The 14,620-nt window shown below is 39.4% G+C and overlaps 1 protein-coding gene across 4 annotated transcripts in view; it reads left to right on the top strand.

The window, feature by feature from the left end:
- The window catches only part of ARID1B (AT-rich interaction domain 1B), a 328,666-nt gene that overhangs the window by 234,494 nt on the left and 79,552 nt on the right, over positions 1-14,620 (top strand). For all 4 annotated transcript variants that reach the window (XM_033054063.2, XM_033054062.2, XM_033054065.2 and 1 more), the window contains one exon: positions 11,669-11,758. In XM_033054063.2, the coding sequence (XP_032909954.1) occupies positions 11,669-11,758 (90 nt within the window). The remainder of the gene's footprint in view (positions 1-11,668; positions 11,759-14,620) is intronic.

Raw genomic sequence — 14,620 nt, 5'->3', positions numbered from 1 at the left:
GTCCCTGCCCATGACAGGGGGGAGGAGAGTTGGAACCAGATGAACTTTAGGATCCCTTCCAACCCAAACAAATATATGAATCTATGAATTTGTAATACTTTGCTTTTTGTTGAAGTTTTAAATACCCTAAAGTAATTGCGAAACAAGAGAGGATTATATCCTTGTAAAATGGATATGATCCCCCTGTCTAGAAAGATTATTTTAACACATCTATCAATGTTTCTCCCTTGGCTTCTCCGGAGGCAAAAATCTTGCAACAGCTTGTTGCAAGGAAGATGCATGCTGTTCATTGGCATCCAGATCAGAAAAAAACCAAAACACAAAATGCCATTGACGTAACTATTTTCTTAATCACTTCTAGTGCACAAAACATCTAATCAGCAGTTTTGCAAATCTAGAATGCTTACAAATGAAATATGTGAATGTTTCATATAGTTGTAGTTTAAAACCCTTTCTTTTAAATGGTTTGAACAACATTTAGAGTTTCTGTCTTTTCAAAGGATGAAAAAATAAGCAAATTGTAAAATACTCTAGCTCAAGGCATTGCTTCTAGCACAAGGAGTGTCTAACCTGTGATACCTATTAGAATTCAACCCAGGTCACAGCTGATGAATAATCTGTTGTCTCAAGGCTTCATGAAATAACTAAATAATCTCAATCCATTTTTGTGAGGAGAGCCTATGCTACAAAAGGCACTATAAAAACTCCTGTCATACTTGCAGTGTTGCCAGAGATCAGGGAGGTGTCCTTCTCTGCAGAGGTAGTCTTTTCAGAACAGGTGCAGGAGATGAAAAGAGACAGAGACACGCTGTTCAAGTTCCTCCTGTTCCGTTTTCATGATGTCAGGGGGTTTAATATTCCACCAGTATCAACCTGCTGGTTTTTATTGGCCCAAAGTTAAGCATCATATAGAAAACCAATAAATCACCCCAAAAAAGCACAAAAAAGTTTATGGGGTTTAGTTTTAAGTGGTTTCACTTGCTTGATATCTGGTGTGTCAGTGTTTCTATTTCACAGTCACACATTGCTGTTTTAGTGTTTAATTGCTGTCTTACGCCAGTGTCTAACATTTCTGTCCTATGAACTGGACACCGTGAAGGATCCAGCATTGAGAGTTGTCCAGCACCCTCCCACGGATGGCCACAGCAGTGGTGTTCACATCCTCATAGCTGTGCTCTGCCCCATATCTGGTATGTTCTCTTTACTGATTCCTGCCAGGCCTGTTTCCACCATGCTGGCAAAGGCTGAGTAGCCAGCATGGCAGGGCATCGCTGCTGTGGACACTGTGGCAGCACGTGTGCATAGGCCACTTTTGGTAGCTCTGTGAGTCACTGGGAGCACCCTGCTGGTACAAATCCATCTAGAGTATGAGGGCTGTTGAAATCCAATTAGCATATTTGCATAATTATGCATGTGCTCTGCTTCACGTAACAAAATTCAAATATACTTAACCACAGCAGCCAAGATTTGACAGGTATGTTTGTCATTAGTTTTAGATATATGTTTTAAGGCCATCCTTGGAAATTTATTGTTTACATTTGATCATTAACCTATGCATTTCTTTATAACTTTTTTTTAATAACTTTTTTTTTCAACCCACTTATGTTTTTGTCAATAAATTTAAAGTGGTGTCTTTGGTTTTGTATGTTTGGGGGGTTTATTCTATCATTATTTGGCTACAAAAAGATAGATTATCTCTCTTTCTTTGTGTTGGCAAATAGGGCATTAATTTGCGTTTTATCATAAATTAAAAGGTTGTCTCTCACTCCCTTGTCCCTTGCAATACCAAGCAGTGATTGATGAGCAAATGGGAAAAGTCTCTCACGTCTCCATCAGTGTGTTTTTGTTGTTGTTGACAGATGGTTGTTATACCTAGATAAAATAGAGCATAAATGTCACAAGGTATTTGGTTTCTGTGATGGGATAGGCTGCTGCAGTTCTCAGTTTTTCAGTGGACTATGTATCACTGCCGTGAGAGATATTTAAAGTGGCCTTCATGCTTCATAGTTAGTGTCAGACTTGACTAGACAGATACGTGGTGTGTCCCTCCTTAGAAGAAGGAGTCTGAGCAATTGCAAATATGGTTTGAATTAATTCTGTGCCTCAAAAGAAGAACATTTTCACTACCTCCAGATAATAATTTTTTTAAAAATTAATGAAAAGCAAGATATCCTTTCTCCTCCTTAGAGACAAAATTCATGCAGCTTGAACTGTGACTTGAAAGATTTGAACAGCCCTTTGACAGCATCGCTCTGTAGGTAGATAGGGAAGTCAAATTGCAAAGTGGATTTTTAGAAAGCAAACACAAAAGAACAATTCACTCCGTCGGTAGCTTTTCTGTTTTTTCCCCATCTTCAGATAACAGTGGACTCAAATTATTGTGATGTGTTGATTGATTACAGCCGTTAAGTTTCTTAGTAATCAGTTTCATCACTTATTCTCAATTCACGCTTGCACCTTTGATTTCTCTTCCACAACAGGGTGATGTGGGTTGTCGTTGACTAATGAAGAACAGAATTGGTTTCGGCGTGAGACAAACGGAATGCCGACACCAATCCCAAAATGCATTAATCTTTAATAATCCACATCTGCATGTTTATAAATGATATAACCAGGAGTTGCTAATGTTAATACTCCCCTTTCCAAACAGAAGCTGACATAGGAGTTGGTGTTTGCAAACTGCATGAGAGGCACATGGCTGCGCGTGGTGCGTGTGACCTTGCGGAGGGAGCTTGCCAGATGAAAGTTCTCGGTTGATTAAAAATACATGAAGAATTACTTCGCTTCCACACCGGTCTTTGGAGCTTATCATTGTCGGGCAAGATGAAATATGGCATGATAGATCTTGTCTTCTAGGGAGATCAGACCCACCAAATGGTTTTTGGAAGCAGGTTTGCCTGAAGGTGCTTTTATCCTTTATGCATTCAACTTGCCCTTTTCTCCCTCATCCCTGAGAACTGCTGAGACCAGGGCTGTGTAATATGCAATATAACACAATAAGAAAAACCAGATTAGCTGAGGGTTTGTTCCTTTTGAGGGTAGTATTAGTGAGAGCACATACATTTTGCTACTGAAATGCTCTTTAATCGGAGACAGTGATCTAGTGTGAGGAGTAGCAGGCAGGACTAGCTAAATATCTCATTGCCACATAGTGCTGCTCCAATTTCCCTGCTTGCTAGACTTGAGAGAGCCAGGAGGAGCAGGGAGAACACAAACTCCATCGTTGTTGGTCTTCCAATTTAATGCTGCCTGATTCTGAGAAATTCTTAAACTTATCTGGAAAAGAAGGGAAAAGAAATATTAATAAGAAACAGCAGTTTCACATCACATCTCCCCTTTCTTTTGTATCTTGCATGTTTTCACACTGCAGATATCATAAATGAAAATTGATCTGTGGTTTGGTTAAAGTTAGGAGTTGAGGTTTAAATTAGGTGGCAAATTTTAGAAGTGTATGTCTGCTACATCTGTTGTGCTTCTCAGGCTTTTGAATGCAAGTGACACAATGAGGAACAGCTTAGAGAAAAAAATCTCTTCCTATTTATAAATACAGTCTAGAGAATGAGCATTGATAATGAAAAATTCTTCCTTTTGGAACTTGGTTTAAATCCCTAAATAGTATTCTGAGGTTTTAAGTTTCAGGTGTGTGGCAGGGTAGGTTTCACTTCTGGAAGGAAGAAATGAACCAAATATAAGAAAGAAATACTACCCTCTCCTTTGTTAGGAGCTTTTCAATATTTAACACTTGCATCAATTGCAGTTTTATGTTCTGTTTAATTGACATTTTATAAAAAATTTGGGAATGGTTTTTCTCTTGCTGAAGTGCATGCTTTTTACATTACATATAATTACTACAAACATGTAATGATATGTCCTAAGTAATTACAGATTACTAAATCCATGCAACCCTTTGCAATCTTTTACTTCAGTCCAAATGCAAGCAAAACTACCATTTTTATGGAAGGATTAAAAGGACAGAATGAAAAAACACAGTATGACTACTAGGTTTGGATCATTCCCTAAAGAATATAGGCATGTCTTTGAAAAATTTAAGAAAATACAATTTTCAAAATCTAAAAGCAATTGAGGGCCTGTAGAGGTGTGAGAGAAAGTGCTGGCAAGCTGTGGCTCTCCCAACCCCTCCCAGCCCCTCTCATCCCAATTCACACCATCACTTTGGAGGGACGCAGTGACAGAGTGCAAAACATGTGGAGGGGTGGTTAAACGAGACTTTAGAAAGGAGAAAAAGAAATTAAATCAGTGGCTGAGCTTTGAAGAGGTCTGTCTAGTGCAGAGCAGCAAGCGAGTAGGGAAGAAAGGAGCAAGCACCTCATCTAATCTTTCTTCTGGGGACCCAGGTGGACAAATTGGCAACCCTGTTCACAGCCTCCCCCCAACCCCCTTTGTAGCATAAGAACTGCTAATCGGATCCATGCTGCTGCAACTGTGGTTAGTTATTAACAGAATAAAAGCAGATTTCTTCAAAAGAATGGGTTGGGGAAAACGGCTCTACAAAATTGCAAGGTTGTTAGAATCTTAAATGCACAGCAGTCGGTTTTTCCCTATTCTGAATTAGGCGATGAATACGGCCTTTCATCTGTCACTGTGCCCATTTCTTCAGAAGGCAGCCAAACATTAGGCTTCTCAAACAAAAAAAAAATTGTTTGAAAGAGGAAAAATATTGGGGAACAGGAAGAATAGGAAAACGAGAAGGAGAAATCAGGTTTTGTTTTTATTAATTTGGCCTGGTGAGAGAAATATGAGCTTGCCTGCTCTATTCAGTTCCTGCATGCCAGCCGCTGTGAGCCACCGTTTCTGAATGTGGGGATTAGAAAAGATTTAACTGGTTGCTATCCTGGGCTGCACCATTCTGGACTGGCCTCCAGCAGAAATATCCTTGGCTGGAAACTCTCCCAAGCTTAATGGAAATAATGCATTAAATGGATGCGGAGTGAGGCAGAGGTGAAAGCAGAAAGAATTTGATTCTCCCAAATGAAACTTCTCATAACTGCAAAGTGAAATTACAGATCTGGGGTGGGTGTTACTGAGGATAAGAGAAGCAATGATTCCTAGATTTAGACAGACTTATGCCTTCGCTTATACAAGTAATTAAATGATGCATCCTTAATTTTGAGGAGCTCTACTGCCTTCCTGGTTTACAGCAGAATTTTGGAATTTGTTGGAAAGGAATAGTCCTCAGGCAGACAGGTGCTTGCTGTGACCTCCTGGAAAGCCACCCATTATTTGGGTGAGTCATATGCTTCTGAAGATTCCCACTGACAGCTTGCTTTGGGTTATTTCCAAAATCTCAGGACAAAGTGCTTCACTTTGGTCCAAACACAGAGGTGACTTCTGGATGGGGCATGGATGAAACAGACCCTCAGCAGTGTCTGGTGCTGTTTTCCCTTTCCTTCCAGAGCAAAAAGAGCTTCAGCCTAGGAGGGCAATATATTTTCTTTCCTGCCTCTTGCCACCAAGACCATTGTCAGTTCAGGCAATTCTAACAATTATTTCACTTCATACTCCTGAGTATTTGTTACAGTTTTCATACTTTAGTCAGAGGCTACACAACCTGGGAATAAATCTTGGATGTCTAATTTGACAGACCCCAGTTTCAACTATTTAATTCTTTTTTTTGAAATCCATAATATAATGAATTATTCTGTAGTAAGGGTGACATTTGGATGGTGTTCCATAAGTAATACCTTGGGACTACACGCTGAGTAATGAGGATGAAACAAAATATTGAGTATCTACCTCATCCTGTCAGTGTCAACTTTGCTTTGAATTAAATGTTTTATCATGTCAAACAAGTAGCTTCTACTCATGAAATTGAGCTGTTTATGCATTTGAATTTGTGCAGAGAAAAGTGAGAGCTAGGATTCTCTAGGCTGCTTTGTTCATTGTTGCATTTTTTAATGGAGATTTGAGAGCAATTTAGCACTTAAGTTACAGTGATTTCCTTGAAACTCACCCACAACCCCATTCTTAATTTGGTGAATATGACATAGATAGGAAAAAGAAGGTGAGTGTAACTTTCGAGTGTTGGTAGTCTGAGAATTTTGCACTTTCATGAGAAGCAAAGTGGGTTTTTTTACTTCTTGCTGATTTTACGTGGCTTGTGATACATATGTTAGGGGATCTTGTGTATTTGAAGCACAATACATTTGTTTTAAGAGGTAATATGGAAAATCAGGTCTAAGCCTGACAGCAATCTTGATAACACTTTATGATGTAGAGCATCCATAAATCTGGCATAAGTTGATAAGCTTCTTGTTTAGAAGCTTGTACAGAAGCTTTGTGTTGCTGCAGGGGAGCAAATCAGCTTCTTGTGGTCTTGCCTTTAGTGAGCCTCTCAGCCAGCCACCAGAAGCATTCCAAGGCAGGAACGTTCTGGGTTTGGCCACAAGTTCCTGGCTCAGGGAGGTGGGAATTGTCTTGGTAAGCAGGCTGCAATGGATTACCAGCATTGTAAGGGGGGTTATTAGCTGCAGTGTGGTGCTGAGCAGAGCCAGAAGGCTTCATCAGAGTGTGTTTAACTCTACATAGCACAGCTACAGCTGCTGTATCTGAAAAGGTCCTCATGTCTCAGGCCTTTTAAAACATCTGCACTCAGATTACTGCATAGATAGGAGGAAGGTTTTAATATTTTGCATGTCTTAATTTGAGAGGATATGCAGACAACCCTTGTTTTTTACTTGAATGGATAACTAATTTTTAAAATACTGTTGATACAATAGGAAGCTTGCTACAATGCAGAAATTAAGGAAGAAAATAATCTTTAATCTTAAGGGGTCACAGGCTTTATAAGATGAAAGAGATAACATAAAACACATGACCAGTTTCCCTTTATGCTACCCATAGAAAAATTTCTTTCCTTTGAGGTCATTTGCACCTCACTTCCAATTTCCTGAAAAGCTCATTTGAAACACTCCCATATAGAAGCCTACTTAGGTTCTTTCATTTCTGATGTAGGGATCCAAAACCCAGAATGTCTCTTCTGGTCTGTGAGCCTTTATTGTAGCATTGACTGTGTGATGATTACCCTATTATTTTATCAGATTTCATCTTAATCACTAGATTTTCAGGACCTCATTATTCCTAAAACAAAGTTGTTTCAAGTTCCAGCAATGGTTTCATTATCCTCCTAACCATCGTCATGCTCTTTTCCTCCCTGATATTTAGTCTCAAATGTATTTTTAGAAAGAAGTCACAAAATTCCAGCTCTAGTTTTTGTCATACTAAATAATACTCATACTTTCAAACTCCTGTCATTTCATGCTGGTAGCTGATTCCCATTCCAGTTTGCATTTGGCTTTCTGGGTTTGTCTCCGTGAAGGCTCACCAGTGACACATCAACAGTGATGTTGTGTTGTCTTACCTCTGCTGTGAGCTATCCTCTTAATTTATCCTAGTGATAAATTTGTTTCTTGGAGTGCCACATGACATGGTTAGTCATAGCTGTTTGTAGACTATAACCATTTTAGGTCAACAGATATGGTCAGATTTTTTCTTCCTTTTCTCCTCCCATATCTACCCAATAACCTACAGCTCTTCAGTTATAAAAGGCGTGGTTCTGATCCATGTATAGAAATATTTGCATTTTTAATTCTCCGAGCCAAAAGGTGGTCCCAAGGCTTTCTTAGCTAGTATTTTGATGTCTTTTGTATTGAATAATATTCCCTGCTTTGTGTTCAATCAATGTCTTTAATCCAGCTCTCAATTCCTAAATTAGATAGGGAATTGTCCCAAGGACGACCCACAAGATCTGTAACTTCTGCCTTTCCTTCAGCCTAGTGTTCCATTTTCAACATAGACTGTGATCAGTTCCCCACCCTCCGGTTCCTCATGCGTCTTAAAATTCCTGTGCTTATACCCCTCCTTCCCCCCTTAGCTGGTTATTTCCCAGAGGGAACTGTTACCATCAAAGTGTTTTCTTGACTCAATTGTTCAGGCATAATTCTGTGAGGTATTGTCCAGCTGGTACAGGGTGTCACAGCCGAACATCCTCCAGTATCATTACAGTGATGGGAGCAGAGAGCCCTCAGCATGTTTCAAAACATTGCTGATGTGGACTGTAAGGACCCCTCCTCAGCAGAATATCAAAGGTCTCTCTGTTCTTGCTTGCTATGTTGGCCCTAAGGAATTTTCTTTTTAGAGTTTAACTGCATGGCTGTAGCCATAACGCAGTCGCTATTTAGTACTTTTCTCAGTCCATCTTTGCCAAACGTAGTATGCAGTCTCTCCTGACTCCATTCAAAGTGAAGATTTTCAAAGTGAAAAAATTTAAAAGCATTTGACATAATTTGAAAAATAGAAAACCTGCTTACAAATATAGTATTATGCGTTTTTAAATTCCCTTATCTCTTCAGCTGACTCTTTTTTAAAATTTTAAATAGCAGATATTATATTATGTAGACTACTGGTTTCAGTAGTTTTAATAACTAATTTTACTAGATAGCTATATAAATTTGAATAGCATTTTGCTCCTCAGTTAAATATAGGGAAAAGAACTAGCATAGCAGCTTCTATCCTTTTAACACATATTATTGCATTTTCTGTGGTTTTGCATAATAGTAGTATTGTGAAACATCTGTAGTATTCACTTTGCATATATTTTGGCAGATGGAGTGTCTCACCAATGTGACAACAGTGGTGTACGAAAGATGGGAAAAGGTCATCCCTGTTTAAACTTCCTTCTGTGTATCACTGGGTCAAAGAGGCAGTAGTCTGTCAGTGAAAAAAAATCAACTGGATTTTTTTTTCTGTCTTAAGTAGCTGTAGAAGTTACGTTAAAAACAAAAAAGGGTTGTTTTTCTTTTGCTGAAGTTTTCCTTCCCTAATAAAATAGAAAAGTCTGTTCATGTATTATTTAAAGTGCCTTCCAAGAAACACAACTGCAATACTGGTTGAAAGAGAAAAGGATTACTATCATTTAAAGGAAAGAAATGGAAAATCTTTAAGGTAATTTCTTTTCATGACAAAGAAACTTAAAAAGCATAGCAGACAGGATCTTCAAAGGTTTTAAAGTCCTGTCATCAGCTCCCAATCAATAGGAGTTAGATACCCAAATTAAGAGTTCAGTTCAAGTCTTCAAAGGTATTTGCGTGCTTAACCTCCTTTTACCTTTCACATCACTTCTAAGAGTAAAACAGCAGCTCGATTGAAAACATTTTGATGCAGTACCTTCATGTCCAGCACCTGGATAATCTGTAGCACTCTCTGATAATGAGCATAGTAGATACTTCTCTGGAAAGTTTGTTACTTATTAGAATATTTGCAGAGTTGGTCATGTTTATGAAATAGTTTTTCTTTGTGAAACAAAAATTTTACTTTACAGTTTGTTTAATGAGGAAAAAAATCAGAAGTACACTGAAAAAATAGCATTAATGTTTGCAGAGACTGATAATCAGAGACTGATAATTCCAGTGAATCTGCAAAACTCCAGAGTCTGTATTGACTGAGGATGTGGATGAAAGTGATTTCTTTGTAAAAGTTGTACAGTTACTGTTCTACACCTTGACTTTACTGGTCTGTGATTGAACATTTGCCCATGCAAGATAAGGCTCCAGCCAGATAACTGATGTTACTATCGATGTAAGAAAAACAGACAGCATCTATACTATACAAAGTATGTTGCCTATCATAGATATTCTCTGCACTATAGCTTCTCTTACAGTTGCCAAGCGTCCACCTAAAGGAGGATCCTGCTGAGAGCTATTCAGTGCAGCCAGAACCACTCCTGCTTTATTTTATTTTTTTTTAAGTGTTTGTAGAAATCTTAGATGGTTCCCATCTACTTGAAGTGCTCTCTCTGATAGCGGTGCCTGGGGCATACACAGTGGAAGTGGCAGTGCCCTGTGTTAACATGGAAATGCTGTTTGTTTACAGTCTTGAGTCACTGAATCCTTCCTGTCAAGCCGAAAGCTTTCATTATAATGCAGGCACTTACCATCTCCACAGCCTGCTCTTGAGTGGCATCAAAACATAAGCTGGAATTTGTCATTATTATTGTCATATGCCTCAGAGTTCGTGAATGGGCCGTGGAACCCAAAGCCTTGGGCGCTGAGTGGCATGTTTGGTCTTTTGGAGGAACAATTCTGCCTCTGGTCCAGCATTTGCATCTCTGAGACAGTTGTCACAGCTGCTCCCGGTAATGTTGACTGTCATGTTTTTAGTGCAGAAGCACCTCATCTGAATAGCTAGGCAGTAGTTACACTCCACATTTTGCAGATTTTCTCTTTGTTCTGTAGCAGTCTGGCCTTCTTCAGGGTTGGTGCTGAGAACCGGTGGCTTTGGAAGTGGATGGGGCAGAGCAGACACATTTTCTTTCCTGCATTTATGTCCAACTTGGGGCCATAAAGCAACCCTGCTGTCCCTCTGTCAGCCTGGCTCCAGCACCAGGACCGTCCGCAGGATTCTTGCTCCTGCCACTGCAGAGGGGCAGCTGCTGAGCAGGAGGAAATGAGTCTCAGCAGGCACAGATCTATTGCCTGTGTTTTTATTCTTTCCATTTCTTTCAAATGGAAAACAATCTGAACTGTTTCTGAGGATGAGGGGTATAAATCTGTCTGCTGCTATTTATACCGTGCTCGTCACTACAAGTGTCTAAATGCTTAAAGTATATATTTGCTGCCTAACCTGAGGTGGTCTTCAAGCTTCTTGGGCTGTCACAAGCAGGCATGTCTCAGACCAGGAGTAAAGAGGAGTCCCAGGGGATGTCCAGGTCTCATTCTTCCTCCTGCTAGGGCTGGTGCAGGTTGATTCTTATGCCCCTGGGGCATTGGGAGTGTGGTAAGATGGACTTCTCTGCTTGACACAGTGTTGAATGGTGACCCAGAGGAGTGACTTGCACCAGTGCAATAAGCATCTGCCTTATTATCCATTAACACTGAAAGGGAACATTTTGTGTTCTGAGCGTCACAGACAGCACTGGGAGTGCTCTGCTTGTTTGGGTGGGTAGACAGCAGTGGATGTCTTTTGAACAAGGTCATAAAAATGCATGTACCTTTTCTGGCTAGTTATTTTAATAAATAACTTCCCTTTGCTTTTATTTGAATAATAAGATACCCCTTTTCTGTCTGATCTCTTTCGAACCTTCACTTTCACCACGTGTGCCTACGTGTTATTTTTTATTCCCATATTCTACATGGACATTCAAACAATATTAAAACCACTGATTCATTGAAATACTTTTTAAACTGTTGTTGTTAGTCATTTTTGTATTGACCGAATTTTTCATTGGTAATATTGTTGGCAGCAGTCCATGTCTGCCTGGCTGGAGGCCAGTTTAAGCTAGGCAGGATGAGCCCTATTGTTCAGCAGACTTGGATTTTGTTAAACTCCCTAACAGAAATATGTGTCAGGAGATTTGCAGCTATAAATTGGATCATGTTGGTGAGGTTGGGAACTCGCTCAGTGCGAAATTGAACATTTCACCATGCCTGTTGCTAAATGTGTTTGTGCATGTTTCCTCCATGGGTTTCAAAAAATAAAAGGGAAAAAAAAAAGAAAAACATTAAAAAAACTAGACCTGTTGAGCTCTGTCTTTACCTTATACAGCTGGTACTTTCCTTGATGTTGAATGGTTGAAAAATGCAGCAATGCTTGGTTTTGTGCTCTGAAATGCTAAAAGCAAATGTGTTTTCCCTTTTCTCTGTGTGTGTTACAGGCAGTCAGATGCCACCGCAGCCTCCTGGCAGCCAGTCAGAATCCAGCTCCCACCCTGCCTTGAGCCAGTCACCAATGCCACAGGACCGAGGTTTGTTAGGTGTTGGGGCTTTTTCAGTTGGTGCCAAATGCAGCCTTCATTTTAAGTTGCACATTAGCAATGTGAGATTTCCTGGTATTTCTTTTCTTTTCCCAGGGAAAATAATGACAGTCTTCATTGTAAAAAGCTTGGGGGGTTTCCGTCTCTGGGGAAAGAGCAACTGAATAGCAGGTTTTACCAAACTATAATTGAAAACAAGGTTTTCTCAAAATACAGTGAATGCCCAGGGTATAAACGCAGTTTTTTGTAAATACTTGAGTCATATCCTGGACAACACAGCTCTTTGTTGTCTATCTTGGAATTAAGATGTAGAGAAAGGGTGCTAACTAAGAGCAGTTTTGCTACTGTTCTTAATCATCTCTAATATCTTTGCATGGACACAATAGTCCTCTAGCCAGTTCTAGGATAAAAATGTCTTTAAATAAAAAGGAAAATCAAATATTTGGGTCAAATGGTTCAAACATTTGGAAATCTGGCCATGGAAACCGTTGCAGGCAAGAGCACTGTTCTAAAAGGGTGCTCCCTACCGTGTGCTCACAAAAATAAGCAGAGCATTTTTAAGTTGAAGTTGTGTTTTATAAATATTAAGCCCTTCTTCCTTTCACCTCCTTTCTCCCTAGCTCATGGAGTTCAGTTGTCACAGCTTTGTTGTGTGGCCGTACGTGCAATCAACTTCTGTAATCCGGGCATCCTGTCCATGCAGTGGTTAACATGTGCCAGTGACAGGCTTGCAAAACAGACACATGATAACTGTGATAAACATGGAGTTATTTATGAAATGCCCCTCCTAAAATGTCTTGCTTCCAGAAATATCCCAAGTAGCACCATATGGGGATACCATAAATACTAGAAGTTTTCTCACAGTGAAACAAGTTGAACTCACAGAATGACAAATTTCTGGGATAGCATCCAGGAGGAGCTAAGAGGACTCACAAAGAAGAGCAAAGAGTCTTAATTTTTGCTATTTTTCTGGGTTGAATGTCCCCTCCTCCAGGAATGCTGATTAATGAGAACATGAAATACAGAATTCCATGCTGATTCGTTTTGTTTCCTTTTCAGTCATTCTTTATACTCAGTTATTAGTTCAGGGATGTATTTTCCCATTGAAAAAACTCAGAATAACATAAATGTTTGGCGAAAAAAGAATGCCCTCAGTAGCCAGTACAAATACATGATGCTTTGTGGGATAGAAATGTCATGAGGCAGCAAGAATGGATCAGATGAGGGCTTTGAAGACCCAAATATCTCAGAAATACATGTGCATTTCCTGGCACAACTGGGTCGTGGCATAAAATGTTATAGTACCCACTAGTAATTATTTCTGCTGTGCGTGTTCCTCACCTGGCGTTGGGGGACAAGTTAGGCAGGTCTGACAGAACTGGAAAGGTTGAACCTCTTTGTTCTGCTGTAGAACAAACCTGTGGTCAGGAGAGGCAGACAGAAGTAAAACAGAAGACAGCTGCTATAATTGGGAAGTGAAACATGTAAGTAACAGTGAGAAAAGTAAAATTTACAGATTGATTTAGTTTCTTTTTCATCTACACAGTGAGAATTATGAGCATGTTCTTAGAGAAAGTATGTTTTGTAATGTTGCTGGATTTGCACACTTCATATGCAAAATCTGGTGTAATATGCATGATCCTTGTGATCCAGCTTGTACAAAAAGTCCATTTGTTTCATGCAGGATATTCAAAATTTGTAACTAGCTAGGTCATATTGATTTTGCAGAACATGTTCCCCAAAGCTTCTCTAAAGTCTGTGCTGTACGCGCATAAACATGCGTGCATTCCCTTTTGTGCCCTGTCATTGATTAGAGGCTCCTTTGAAATGGAAAACTTCACCTTTTAAAAAGGCTGTTATATTAGTTGATTCCTTTGCTTGCTTGAACTGGTTTCCACAGAACTTGAAGAAAGGAAGGAGGGAGAATGATGGGGACTCAAAGGGGAAGGTGCTTGTCATTTACTGATAAAAACCTGAGCAGAAAATCGTTGCTGCTAAGGACACCTGATCCTTGGGCATCTCTTAGAGTAATTTAAACTCTTGGCTTACTGATACACTTTCTCCAAAAAGAGAGAAAAAAAATTAAAGGAAAATGAAAACAAAAACTCCAGAGACACTCCATTGGATAAGGTAATGTTGTTTGTTTTCACACTTTGTATAGCATTTCTTTCCTTATTTAGAGAGAGAATTGAAGGAATAAAAGACTACTAATCATTTCTTGAGCAGAATCCTCTGCACTCAATGCTTGTAAAAAATGTTATTTACCAGCTACCATGAAGATTGACTGATGGGTAAAGTCTGATCTACAGCACTTTTGGATGCTAAACCACTACCTTGAACCATTAAGACTACACTTATTTTATTGGTAAAAGTGTTGATTATATTTTACCACGCTTTCTGTGATTACTCAGCACCCTTCTGAGATTTTTGCCTGCATAAGACTCTACATCCCCTGTCTCACAATGCAGCATGAAGCAGTGACCACATTTCTACATGTACATTCTGTGTGTGAAAGTAGGGGAGTAGTAATGCAGTGCATATATACAGTAATAGGAGCTTCTTGGTGGACTGGATTTTTTTGTGCTCCTCAGTTTTCATTTTATATAGCTTATTTCATACTTTTTGTAATAAGCATTAAAATGCTTACTTTTAAAAAATAATTTTTAAATTGGTCATGTCCTCACGCTGTAGAGCATTTGGACCTGCTCAGTGTAAATGTAGCCTGCTATTCTAGCCACTTTCTTTCTTGTCCCACAACTGGTAACTGGCCACTGTTGTTTGATGCCCAATCAGTGAAATGGTTTTAGTTCTACCAACACACCTTGTCTATGTAAGAAAGAAGGAATTGCATTT

The sequence above is a fragment of the Catharus ustulatus genome, chromosome 3 (genome assembly GCF_009819885.2).
Source record: "Catharus ustulatus isolate bCatUst1 chromosome 3, bCatUst1.pri.v2, whole genome shotgun sequence".
Lineage (NCBI taxonomy): Eukaryota > Metazoa > Chordata > Aves > Passeriformes > Turdidae > Catharus > Catharus ustulatus.
This window is presented reverse-complemented; position numbering and strand designations above follow the sequence as displayed.